General features: G+C 47.1%; 1 protein-coding gene across 3 annotated transcripts in view; it reads left to right on the top strand.

Annotated features, from left to right (window-relative positions):
• The window catches only part of LOC111155190 (heart development protein with EGF like domains 1), a 91,496-nt gene extending 78,854 nt beyond the window's left edge, over positions 1-12,642 (top strand). For all 3 annotated transcript variants that reach the window (XM_022515290.1, XM_022515293.1, XM_022515291.1), the window contains 3 exons: positions 929-1,016; positions 4,611-4,785; positions 7,328-12,642. In XM_022515290.1, the coding sequence (XP_022370998.1) occupies positions 929-1,016; positions 4,611-4,785; positions 7,328-7,477 (413 nt within the window). In that variant the 3' untranslated portion in view covers positions 7,478-12,642. The remainder of the gene's footprint in view (positions 1-928; positions 1,017-4,610; positions 4,786-7,327) is intronic.
• Positions 12,643-12,857: the final 215 nt, after the last annotated feature.

The following is a 12,857-nucleotide window of genomic DNA, read 5'->3' as shown; positions in this document are numbered from 1 at the left end:
AAAAAAAAAAAAAAAGAAAGAAAGGAGAAGTCTTCTCCAAACAGTGCAGGCAAGGGAGGAAAAATAATTTTCTCTCTACCCTTCTAGAACTCTACTGCCACCCCCACCCCTACCCCAAATGAAGGACCCAGTAACAGGAGAAAAAGAAAACAATTTTAATTACATAGCATACACGGGAGCCCCACAAAGATAGGAGACTCAAAGGCAGCTGGATATTTGAGGCTTCCGCGCCCTTCAGAGTTAAGGAAAGGGCTAGGTGTCCGGGCTGCCAAGGGCAGGGGTGGGAAGCCACCTGGGAAAAGTGAGAGGAGGAACTGTTTGGTAAACAAAGGCTGCCCAGCCCCAACATCAGGCTCTCAGGCAAAAAGGTGAACTCTGAGCTGTCTTCTGGTGCGGGCCCCTTTTCTAATGTAAATCTCCCTTATAAAGGGGTTACTCCTGCTGTTTTCAGAGCTTCTCCTGAGTCCCAGTTTCTCAAAAATAAACAGTACAAGGGGTGCCTGGGTGGCTCAGTGAGTTAAGCCTCTGCCTTCGGCTCTGGTCATGATCTCAGGGTCCTGGGATCCACCCCAAGTCAGACTCTCTGCTCAGTGGGGAGCCTGCTTCCCCCCCACTCTCTGCCTGCCTCTCTGCCTACCTGTGATCTCTGTCAAATAAATAAATAAAATCTTTAAAAAAATAAATAGTTCAAAATAATAAGCATGCTAAAGAGGACTATTTTGGGTGGATATCCTGCCATCCTCCAACAGAGCAAATGCCAGAGCTAGCATTGAGGAGCCCTGCCTGCCCCCACCCCATGAAAGGTGGTGGTCATCAGAGGAGGCAAGGTCTTAGCTGTGGGGCACAGAGGGCTACTCTTCTTTTGTATTCATTTATTTATTCATTACGTCTTACCTGTCTACTTTTCTCCTTTTTAACCTTTGTTTAGCTTATCAGCTGATCACCGTGGTGATCGCAGCAGCAGGAGGTGGGCTTCTTCTGATTCTCGGCATCGCGCTGATTGTTACCTGCTGCCGGTGAGTGCCAGGAGTTCACATTCTTATTCTCTTTGCCTCTGCTAAGCAATAGTCTGTGTAGATTTTAAAGAATGTTTGGGGTGCTTTACAGTATTAAATCATCCTGTATAACGGAACCATTCAAAAAAGGAGAAAGGAAAATTCATGATACATAGTGCCATTGAGAAAGGACAGCAAATGGGACTCTGTTTCCTTTACTAAAAAAAAGAATATCCCTAAGCACAAGCAATAAAAAAGTGATAGATTGGACGTCATCAAAATTTAAAAACTTCTGTGCTTCAAAGAACCCTATCAGGAAAGTGAAAACACAACCTAGGGAACAGGAGAAAGGGTTTGAAAATCATATGTCTAATAAGGGACTTATGTCTAGAATATAGAAAGAATTCTTAAAACTCGATAATAAAAAGGCGACTTCACTTAAAAATGGGCAAAACAGGGGCGCCTGGGTGGCTCAGTGGGTTAAGCCGCTGCCTTCGGCTCAGGTCATGATCTCAGAGTCCTGGGATGGAGCCCCGCATCGGGCTCTCTGCTCTCTAGGGGAGCCTGCTTCCTCCTCTCTCTCTGCCTGCCTCTCTGCCTGCTTGTGATCTCTCTGTCAAATAAATAAATAAAATCTTTAAAAAAAAAAATGGGCAAAACACTTCAATAGGCATTTCACCAAAGGAGATGAACAAATGGCCAGGAGGCACATGAAATGACGCTCCGCATCATTAGCCATCAGGGAAATACAAACAAAATTGCCAGGAGACATCACTCCACACCCACTAAGATGCCCATTTAAAAACCAAGAGGGGGGGTGGGAGGATGGGGTAACTAGGTCATGGGCATTAAGGAGGGCACAGGCTGTAATGAGCACTGGCTGTTATATAAGACTGATGAATCATGGACTTCTACCTCTGAAACCAATAATACATTATATGTTAATTAATTGAATTTAAATGAAAAATAAAAATTAAAAAACAAGAAAACGGCAAACATTGGTGAGGCTGTGGAAGATTTGGAACACTCCTGCTCTGCTGGCAGAAACACAAAATGGTGCAGCCCCTCTGAAGGAGTCTGTCAGCTCCTTGGGAAGGTAAACACCTTGTCCGCCTGTGACCCGGTGTTGGATCCCCCAATAATGGGTCCGTGATTAAAGGAGCGAGACTGATACAAAGCGAAGGTCGAGCAAAGCTTTATTTCACGTCAAGCATAAGAATCAAACCGACTGTCAAACCGACGGGTCCGGCCGCCCCTTACAGAGAGGGAGACCCTTCCCTGCCTTACAGACTAACTTTTATAGAGCAAAGGCCATGTGGTTGGGCCCGGCCACACACAGGTGGCCAACTGAATTACAATTTACCCTACAGTAGCTATTTGAACTAGCCTATCACCTTGGTCAGAATTGGCGCCCAAAGGGTGGGGCCCACACTCCTTGGTAGCTAGGGAGACAGTATGCGCCCCCATTATTGGATACCTCCCCCTGACCTGACTCATCCCTGCATTCGGCCCGTTATCTCCACCTGACCTGAACCGCCCTTGTATTTGGGCTCTGTTAAGTAAGCTCCCCTGGTGGGGGAGGGTAGGTTCAGTTTAAGTTTTATTGCATAAACAAAATCACTGTTTAACCGGATGGCATCGCTCTGGCTAAATAGGCCCTTACACCCGGCACCTGCTCTCTGATGTCCATACCCTGGGAAGTGAATATGTACAGAAACATGCACAAAAGACCACCTCTTGTATGATTCCATCTCTATGAACTCTCCAAAATAGGCAAATCTCACAGACAGAGAGGTAGATTAGTGGTTTCCTGGGGCTGGCGAGTGAGGGGTGCGAACTGGGGAGTAAAGGGTAAGAGGCTTCTTTTTAGGGTGACACAACTGTTGTAAACATTGATTGTGGTGATGGTCACACACATCTGAATATACTCAAACCATTGGCTTACATACTTCAAATGGGCAAATTTAGAAGCAAACAAAGGTGAAGGGTTAGCAGAGCTGTTTCACCATTAAGCAAACGGGAGTCGGCACATAGGGTGAGCTCGCACTCAGCAGCATGCTGGGCTCTGGGCTTCTTGGAAGCCAGTGCAGTGGGTGTCTGCTGGGAAAGGAGGAGAAAGGAAGGAGTTGATCCCTTCTGTGGGTGATTATCTAGTCAGATAATGGAAAACTCTGACCTTTGATTTAGATGAGTATAAATGGCAGGAATTTTTCTGACGTAACAGATGGCGGGAACCTACCAAAATAGCAAGTTATTGCTTGCTATTGATAGGAAGGACATTGATAGGAAGGACACCATAAGATATCTTTCACTTTCAGCAAGGCTGCAGAGAGCAGTTTGCCCTAACTGCCCTTCTGGGAACCCACACCTCATGGTACCGTGTTTGCCTAACATTTGCCAAGTTGCCACCCATCATCAAAGACAAACTATGAGTGGAAATAAAATCCTGGGTAAGAGACCAGAAACTAGAGGGATTAAACCTCAAGAGGAAGTAAGCCTCCTATTTGCTAAGTATCGGAGAACCAGGTAGTGTGACCACCTGGAGAAGGAGCCAGTGTCTATGGGCTTTGGCAAAAGGGAAGGTAGTCATGAATTACTAGGTCATTGTTTGAAACCAGAGGCCCCACCCTCCAGGGAGCAACACTGTGGCAGATCTGTTCTTGAACTTGCAAGAAGGAACAACGCCTAAGCCACATGCGGGACATTTGGTTTTATGACCCTGAGTCATTTTGTGCCTTCCCAGAAAGTTTATTTATAGTGAAGGGAGATAAGAAGGAAGAAACTTCAGATTATTTTATCCAGGGCAAATATAACAAAAAATGTCTGCTCCTAGGCCCATTCCATAGGTACATCACACATATTTCCACCATTTCCAGCCAGGGATCCCTCATAAGTAGGGGAGCTTGTCCTGGGCTTTCCCTGACCTGCTGAAATGAGAATGTGTGAAGCTAATATAAACAGATGGGCATTTTTGCAAATGAGAGAGCCTGGTTTTATGGTCAGTGGAGTAGCTTCATGGGGGTAAAAGGGCCCTGGCTGGTACGGCAGGAGGCCTGCACCTTATCCCAGCTTCATTAGTAGCAAAACGTGACCTAGGGAACAACAAGTCTTATTTTTTCACAAAGCCAGAGCTGTCCCGTCCCCAGAGCCCATCTCTTAGCAAATTTTGGTGAAACCTACAAATTTCCGTGTATATCCTGATCCTCAGGCAGGTTTAGAACCATAGGATTAAAAAATCCTAAAGACCCTTTGGCTCCAGCATTCTGGGAATTCATGACTCTGATTTCCCTGACTGCCCCCAAGATGCAGTGACCTCGGTCCCCTGGAGAAGACTGCTTCACTATAGATAGCTGTTCATCCTCTGTCCATGGTAACCTGTCCCTTCCAGTTGGAAGATCTTTTTGCAATTTTTTTTTTTTTTTTGCGTCTAATTGCCTTTTTATTTGTTTTAGGCAAAATACAACAATAATGCCATTTCTTCAGTGGGCATTTATAAAAGAATGTAATGGTAGCTTTCCGTCCAAACTACCTTCTAAAATAATAAAAACATGCTTTCATAGATATTTCTTTACAGAACTTGTTCATTTAAATCATCAACTATTTTCCATTCCACAGAAAGAGTAAAAATGACATAAGCAAACTCATCTTCAAAAGTGGAGATTTCCAAATGTCCCCATATGCTGAGTACCCCAAAAACCCCCGCTCACAAGAATGGGGCCGAGAAGCTATTGAAATGCACGAGAACGGAAGTACCAAAAATCTCCTCCAGATGACGGATGTGTATTACTCGGTGCGTATCTCTGTGCCCGGGACAGCTCAGGCTCTGATCCCCTCTGGGAAGTACAGGGATTGTGTTTTGTGGTAAAACAAAGATAACTTCAGCTGCTTAAGGGTTAAAGAGAATGGTGGCCTGAGCCTCTTATTTATATAATTTAATATACAACTCACTACGATCTGTTTGCATGGTATTTGTTAGTTTTGACATCCAGATCATGAAGGCTACTTCCCCCGACCGAGCTCATTACTTTTATGGGATTGTAGCGATAACCCTTCCTGGAACCAAATTTGCTTTTGAGTTATAAGATTGGAAACTGAAAGTTAGCAGAAAGAATTTGTTGTATTTAGGCTGTGGCCCTCACATTTTCATCCCTTGTCTGCCCCACTTTTCCTCCTGTGCTTGTGGGATTGGGAACACTCCAGAGAACACTCCAGTGGCCTCCCCAGCAGCACTTCTCAGAGTTTTAGGAGATGTTCACTCAGTGGGTCTTCAACAGTGGGCCCCATCCAGCCCTGGACAGCATCATCTGGGAAGACGGTAGACCCCCGGAAGCTCTGGCTCCTTCTGTCCCACCTCGGATAACCCGTGCCCTGCCCGTTTCATTTCATGTAACGTGGCAAACACAAATGGGGCTGTCTGAGCTGGGAAGTAAACAGACATAGGTGACTTCTCATTCCACGTGGACCTCTTTGAGGTAGCAATAAATGTGGAACCTTGCCCCGTGGGGACTTAACAGCACTGTGACAGAAGTTACAACCCATCTAGTTGCTATGGGGATGAACCCTGAGGGTTCAGACTTTGGATGGGAGAGGTTCATGCTAAGGAAGCTGTTGTTTCCATTGGACCCTTTGGAAAACTTGAAACTGGGGGAAGAACAAGAAGTAAGAGGGCACCTGGGTGGCTCAGTGGGTTAAGCCTCTGCCTTCGGCTCAGGTCATCATCTCAGGGTCCCGGGATGAAGCCCTACATCGGGCTCTCTGCTCAGCAGGGAGCCTGCTTCCTCCTCTCCGTCTGCCTGCCTCTCTGCCTACTTGCGATCTCTCTCTGTTAAATATGTGAATAAAATCTTTAAAAAAAAAAAAAAAAGAAAAAGAAGAAGAATAAATAAGGGAAAAGACAGATGCAGACACAAACTTCGAGCTGGGGTTAAGTGTTAATGTTTCCGCACAAGTGCTTGGCTGTGTTCTCCGTGTGGGAAGCCCTGTTCCTCTCACGGCAGCCAGGTGTCTGCAGCTGTCTGCAGCCCGAGCAGGTGTGCCTGCACCCTCACACCGTTTGCCAGGGACTCTTCCCCCCTGCCTGGCAAAATCGCATAGGGACAAACAGACCCAGGGCACCAGAGGACCAACCCCGGTGTGTTTCCGTGGAGTTAGCACAAGAGTTGCCGGAAGTAGAAATAATCAAGAACTTAAACCAGCCCCGTCTTCCTTTCAGAAATGGGCTGAGCAGTCCGTAGAGCCTACGCTTATAGTATGAAGCTGTCCCCTGAGTGAGAAGGCTGTCTCTCACAGTGGCCTCAGGTGTACCTCGGGCACTCCTAGGATCCATGTTCATTATATGCTGTCTCTAGTGTTTTCTTTCTGCCAGGCAAGCATTTTCTCCCGGTGGGCCTCATTGAGGGCCTCCTCAAAGTAGCTGTGTCGTTTCCCTGTGAGCTGCTTTTGCACGTCAGCTAGGGAGCCATGGCCTCGGCTGGGATCTGGTCAGAGACGGCTGCCTGTTGCTGATGGCCTCCCACTCTGGCGTCCTGACTCCACCTTTAATAGGCAGTCCTATGACCTTGCAAAAGTCAGTTCCCTGTTTGTGGCAGGGACCTTAGTGCTGTGCTCTGCAAGAAAGACACTTCTTTTAAATGTCAAGATGATAATCAAGTAATAATGAATCTTTATGATAATTAGGATAATTAGCCCAGGTCTTTTCCTATATTGGTCTAAAATTGCCGGGCTGCCCTTGATCACTTTTTTAAATCTCCTTTGAAAATATGGATGCCTTTGAAAATCTCCTTTGAAAAAGGGATGCCAGGCTCCACTTTTTTTTTTTTTTTTAAGATTTTATTTATTTATTTGAGAGAGAATGAATGAGAGAGAGCATGAGAGAGGAGAAGGTTAGAGGGAGAAGCAGACTCCCCAAGGAGCCAGGAGCCCAATGCAGGACTTGATCCTGGAAGTCCAGGATCATGACCTGAGCCGAAGGCAGCCACTCAACCGACTGAGCCACCCAGGTGCCCAGGCTCCACTTTTTTAAATGGAAAAAAAGGGATGGGAAAAAAAAGGGATGCCAGGCTCCACTTTTTTAAATCTCCTTTGAAAATATGGATGCCTTTGAAAATCGCCTTTGAAAAAGGGATGCCAGGCTCCACAAAGAGAGGGCCTGGGAGGTCCTGACTTCTAGGTCAGACCCTGCTCCACTAGAGTTAGCTGCCTCCCTCTTGGGTTTATTAAAACATAGCGTTCTTTTTTCTTCTCTTTTTTTTTTTCCAAGGGGAAAAAAAACACATTAAATTTAAATCCATGTATAATAAATGCACTTCTCTTCTCTTCTCTCTGGCCACCAGCCCACAAGCGTAAGAAATCCTGAACTTGAACGCAATGGACTCTACCCGGCGTACACTGGACTGCCGGGGTCACGGCACTCGTGCATTTTCCCTGGACAGTATAACCCATCTTTCATCAGTGATGAGAGCAGGAGAAGAGACTACTTCTAAGGGCGGAAGAGAGACAGACGGCCCAGCACTCTGAGCAAGTTGTGGGCCCTCCACACTCAGAGGACTGCACCAGGGGGGCCAGCGTGCTCACGGGCTGCTCCCAGGACTCATGGAGCCACACTCCTGTGGCAAGCAGAAAGCAGCAGGACAGGCGTGAGGGGCGTGACCACAGGGGAAGGGGACAGACAGATCCGGGACGTGGAACTGAGGGCTGCTCCTTGGGCACCTTTGCCTTACTGTGAACATGAACAGGGGCCAGTCCCGGGTGTCCCCAAATGAGGCAGCCACCTCGGGGCCACCGGCCATGGGTCATGGGCCACGGGTTGACTCTTAACCAGGGCATGTCTTCAGGCACCTTCGCCAGGACCCAGTCTTTCCTTAGTTTGCACTTTAGTCAATTGGATAGGGAGGTCTCCTTTTGGATTTTTTCCAAGACTGTTCCAAAAAGAAGGCCTCTTTTCCTCAGACGCTCCCATAGGCCTTGATCTGGTGATTAATTTACTGCAAAGTACAGGCTCTTTCGTGGTTCCCCTGCCCAGTATCTACATGCTAAACCACGGATGAACGAACATACCACTAAGGTTTGGAGATGCTGCAGGTGAGCACACAGTATTTTTAGTAGGTTCTAGGTCTTCTGCAGTTTCCATCCCAACCCTCAAAATGAGGAACTAAACTGTGCGAGGCATAGCACACACCCCATTTTGTAGTCAAGGTGACATTTATTTAAGATTATTTCTTTTTTCCCTCCGCAGTTAATCCTCCCTTTTTCAAACAAGTCTGCATCAGGGCAAGACAAGTTGCATTTGCTTTTAATTGGAGGCCTCCCGCTGCCGGTAGTGAGGCGGGGCACTGTGGGGAGGAGGCCCAGAGAGTCGCAGAGCCCAGGGCCAGGGTGGAGGCGGGTGGGGGGGGCGCTTCTCTTTCCTGAGGGCAGCGCCCGGTGTCGGCGCGGGACTCAGGACTCTGTCCTCCCGCCGCGGAGGCCGAAGCTGTTATGTTTGTGCAGTAGAAATGGGAAGCCGAATGCAGACTGGGCCTGAGCGGGAATTCCGCCACTGAGGGAGAAGCACCCGGATGTGGCCGGAGGACTGGACTGACCCGGCACGGTCCACTTCCTGAAACCCTCGTGCTTTGGGAAGCCTGTGTGGGTTCCTGAGGAAGACCCGGGAGCTGGGATGGAGCCACACATCCTTGAGTCTGCTTCCCTTCTGGGGCGGCTTCTGTGACCCTATCTGGGATCTTGCCCACAAACTCAGTGTCCTCTTTCAACTAAGGGCTCAAAGCTGTTTTTTCACTGAAGAAATAACTTATTTTCTCTCGTGCAGTAATTCGCCCCTCTTTATACTACTGCGGAGTTCCCTCCAGAAACATGGTAGTTTCAGTCAGCGTCGGAGAACTAAAGACTTCCGGCCAGTTTAGGCGTTGAGAGTTTGCCTTTGGGAAGGAAGTGCCGCGTGTCTTATTTATTATGCCTGTGACTTGGGTCCTGTGGGGGGAGGGGCACCCCCAGGGCGCGATGTCTTTACCTGCTCCTTGTGGAACTGCGATTATTCCCGCCATGTGCTTTTGACACATCCTGGTTTGGGATGAAGTAAGGAGAACACAGTGGTCAGAGAAGTGTTTCCACCCTGAAGCCTGGAGCTCAGGAGCTACATTTCTGGAAGCGGTCTAGCCTTTGGGAACAGTTCTGTCCTGGGCATGGTTGTTTCTTCAGAGTTCGCTCATCTCTTCAGAGTCTATCTCACCCTTACTGTTCTGTAATCCTCACCCTTAGCGTTCTAAGTGTCAACTTTTGTGTCCCCTGGTCTCCACAAGCCACCATCACCCTGCTGGCAGCAGGAACACAAGTCAGGTGTGACGCTTTTTAGTCATTACATTGGACTCATCTCCTGAGATACAAATTCTCTTGTCGTCAGCAGATGCCAGCTTCAAATTTCAGGGCATCACCTTTCTGAAATCTCTGGGTCTTGCCTCTTTCTGGGGAACCAAAGGGCCTTCATGCCCCCTGGTCTCACATCTAACTGGAGAGCTCCGAGCTCCTGCCCTCTGCTCACCTGGGCCAACAGACTTGCCTCCCTGGTGAGGTGACCTTGCTTCCTGGCTCTTGATGCAGATCCTTGCTTATCCCCAGAACCCAGAGGCGTGGTGGGGGTGGGTTCCCAGGCATTCTCAGCTAAAGGTGTCCGATGCTGTCTCAGCTGACAGATCATCTCCTGTGTCAGGACCAGAAGCTATAAGCTACACAAAGTTAAGTGTTTTGTCTCAAAAGCATTCTTAAGAATGCTGATGTCCAGAAGAGTGTCCTGTGAGTTCCAAGAGTGCTTTCTTGTGAGTAGGTTTGGTGCGTGTGAAGTGGATTAAGAATGTTGTTTTTCTTTTACTGTGAAAAAAGGAGGCCTCCAACGATGTGAGGTTCAAAGGTATCTCCTTGCTAGGAGGCTGTGGGGTTGGGGAGGGGCTGTCTCAAGAGCACAAGGGTCTAACAAGGCATGAAAACCAGCATGACTGCTCCCTGGTTACACGTTGGCTGCCCACCCTGAATGAGGAAGGGAGGCCGGCTGCACATCTGCCTGGGGTTCGGTACCTCCCAGAGGGTCCTACCTGGGCAAAGGGCAAACAAGCAGTGGGACAGCAGCAGCCTCTGGACTGGAGAGACAGGGTAGGGTGTGCCCCTGGGGAGCAGAAGCCCTCAGCTTCAGCATGGGTGCTCCATGCCTTCCCCTGCATCTGGAATGTGCGATTCGTGCCCATAGAAATGCCACGGTCCTGCCTCGTTGGGGCCCCACAGCTAGGGGAAGGTGGAAGGGAAAAGGGACACTTCACTGCTCATGAGAGGCTTCAACTTCTAGAGGGCCGGGCAGTGCCTCAGAGCAGGATGGGGGGTGGGGGTTACCTGCCAGCCTCCTGGCTACTGTGGGTTTGTTTAAGCTGGCGGGGGGGCTCTTTCTCCTGTCTTTTCCTCTCGGCCCCACGAGCCAGCCCAGGGCCCTGGAGAGAATTGACGAAGTCTGCCTGTTGTGACCCGAATCTCTGGTGTTCCCACCATGACCCGGCTCTGTGCAAGGCCCTTGGCCTCACCACACCCTGGTGAAGCATGCATGAATGTCCATTTCTTGCACACGTGAACTTCTAGAGAAAGTGAATATCTTGCCTTAGAGAGCCAGGATTCAAACTCCTCTCCCTGCCTTGCCTTCCTGTGAATGCCTCACCATCCAAATGGACCTTACATGTCAAAGAGGGCAGGAGAGAGTGGGCTTATAATATACTTTTTTTTTGAAGAACCTTAATATTATTAAGCATTAACTGAACTAATGACATGAAATGCAAAAAAAAAAAAAAAAACAAAAACAAAAAAACCAAAATAATGTTGATTCCTTTTTGAAAAAGTCCTTTTGGGTTCATTGCATATAATTGCATCCATTTCTTGGACACGTGAGGTTAAGAGTGGCTGGCTTGTGTTTAGCGAGAAGTGTACTGGTACGTGGCTTGGGGCGTAGGAAGGGTGAGGTGATGACCCAGGTTTCTGGCAAACACAGCCAGACTTAGATGCCCGCTGAGGCCCGTTTTGCCTTGTATCCGCGGGAAGGCTGTGGCTCCCACGTATTAGAAGCATATTTTTGTGAATGTGATCAGAGTCGTGAACTTATTCAGTTGAATGTCTTAAATGCTGACAAATCTTCTTCCTTGGACGAAAATTTGTTTTCAGAAGCAGCTAACTCATTTAGAGCCAAGTATGTTGAATGGAGAGGGTAATCGAGCTGGCTGCTAGCATTTGGAATTCTAAACAAAGATGTGACTATTAAGTTCTCGAAGAGGTAATTCTTAAAGTTGGTCCAAACAGAAGGGCAGCATCTTTGCAGGGCTGGATGGCTGCCTAAGAAAATGTTTCTGAAGGATGGTATTTATTCAGATGTGGAAGTTCCCAGAGCGCCTCTGAGGGACATACCACGCATGTGGCTTTGTGGGGTCTCCGTGAAGCTATCTTGCCCACTGGCCAAGGGCCCGAATACCTGGGAACTTAGCCTGAAGAAGCTAAAGCCGAGCATTCTAGTTTCTTCTGGCTTAGTTTAGCCTAGCATGCTCCAAAGTCGGGTTCAGACCCATTGTTCTAAGATACTTACCCTGATTTCAAAACAAGAACACTTGTTTGGAGACAGGAAGAATGGAAAGTTCAGTATTTCAGTATTCTCTGTCTTCTTTAAAACTGCCCTTCACATCAGAGATATTTTTTCTATGGGAAGACTTCTGTGGGGATTAGAAGGGACGTGTCATTTCCTCCTTCCTGACCAAGCATCTTTCTGAGGTTCTTGTGTGCATTTATGGAAACAGATAGGGTTTTGTAGAGTTGTCCTTTGAGTGTGTGTTCTTTTTTTCTTTTCTGAAATCCCCAGAGAAGGAGACTGGTTAAAAGACTAGAAATATCAAAGTATTAAATGCCAGTCAATTTGTTGTGCTAAAGTATCTTTTCATAGTGTTATAATCCATCCTGTTTGCTGGCAACTGCTCACAAAAAAGCCTGTGAAACCCAAGGGGACAATTTAGGTCTATAAACAGAGATCTTACACCAGCTTTGTCCCCTCTGCATTTTTTAACAGGACATTTCAAAGGATTTGCCTACTAGATTCTGGTGGGGTTTTTTTGTTTGTTTGTTTTTTGGTTTTTTTTTGTTTTTTGTTTTTTGGTTTTTTTTTAGGATATGCAATGCAGGTGCAGAGTTCTTACCTAGGAAGGATGGGACCAGACAGGGGTGGGAGGGAACCAGTCTATCCGGGAAACTAACCCAGATTTCTGTATTACCTTGGCCCGTTTCTTCAAAAACAGAAGGTCTTTCATCCTGGGTTGCTGTGAGTTTCGTTAATGTTTGTGTTGTTGGACTTATGGTTAAAAGAAGCATGTTGCTGGAATGTGAACTTCTTGAGTTTTCACATTGTCCTGAATTTCTTTTTGCAAACCTTTAAACCTTAAACCCCTGGTCGATTGTGTTAAAACCATTATGAGAATGTTATTTAAAGTTGTATTATAATTGCCACCTCCACTAATTATTCAGTACTGTAGCAGCAAAGTATTATTTGTAAGAATCTGGTTATTTTTATACTTATATCTACTTTAAGTCTGGCGTTCTAGTCAGTAAATGATGCAATAAAATGAATATCATTTTCACTGTGCGTTTTTCTCATAATAACAAGCAAACAGAGGGCAGCAGGTTACCTTTCACAAGTTAACAATGGAACTCTTCGGGAAACTCTTGTGTGGCAAACATAGGGACTGAGTTATTTCTGGATCCTCAGTACCCAGCTCGGTGAGGAAATGCACTTTTGATGATGGATGGATGGATGGACACAATGACCTAAATGGTAAAAAAGCCTGACTCAGGTGTATA

This window comes from Enhydra lutris, unplaced genomic scaffold (assembly GCF_002288905.1).
Source record: "Enhydra lutris kenyoni isolate GAN:26980312 unplaced genomic scaffold, ASM228890v2 scaffoldscaffold39, whole genome shotgun sequence".
Classification (NCBI taxonomy): Eukaryota; Metazoa; Chordata; class Mammalia; order Carnivora; family Mustelidae; genus Enhydra; species Enhydra lutris.
The sequence above is the reverse complement of the archived record's forward strand: the minus strand, read 5'-3'. Positions and strand labels throughout refer to the sequence as shown.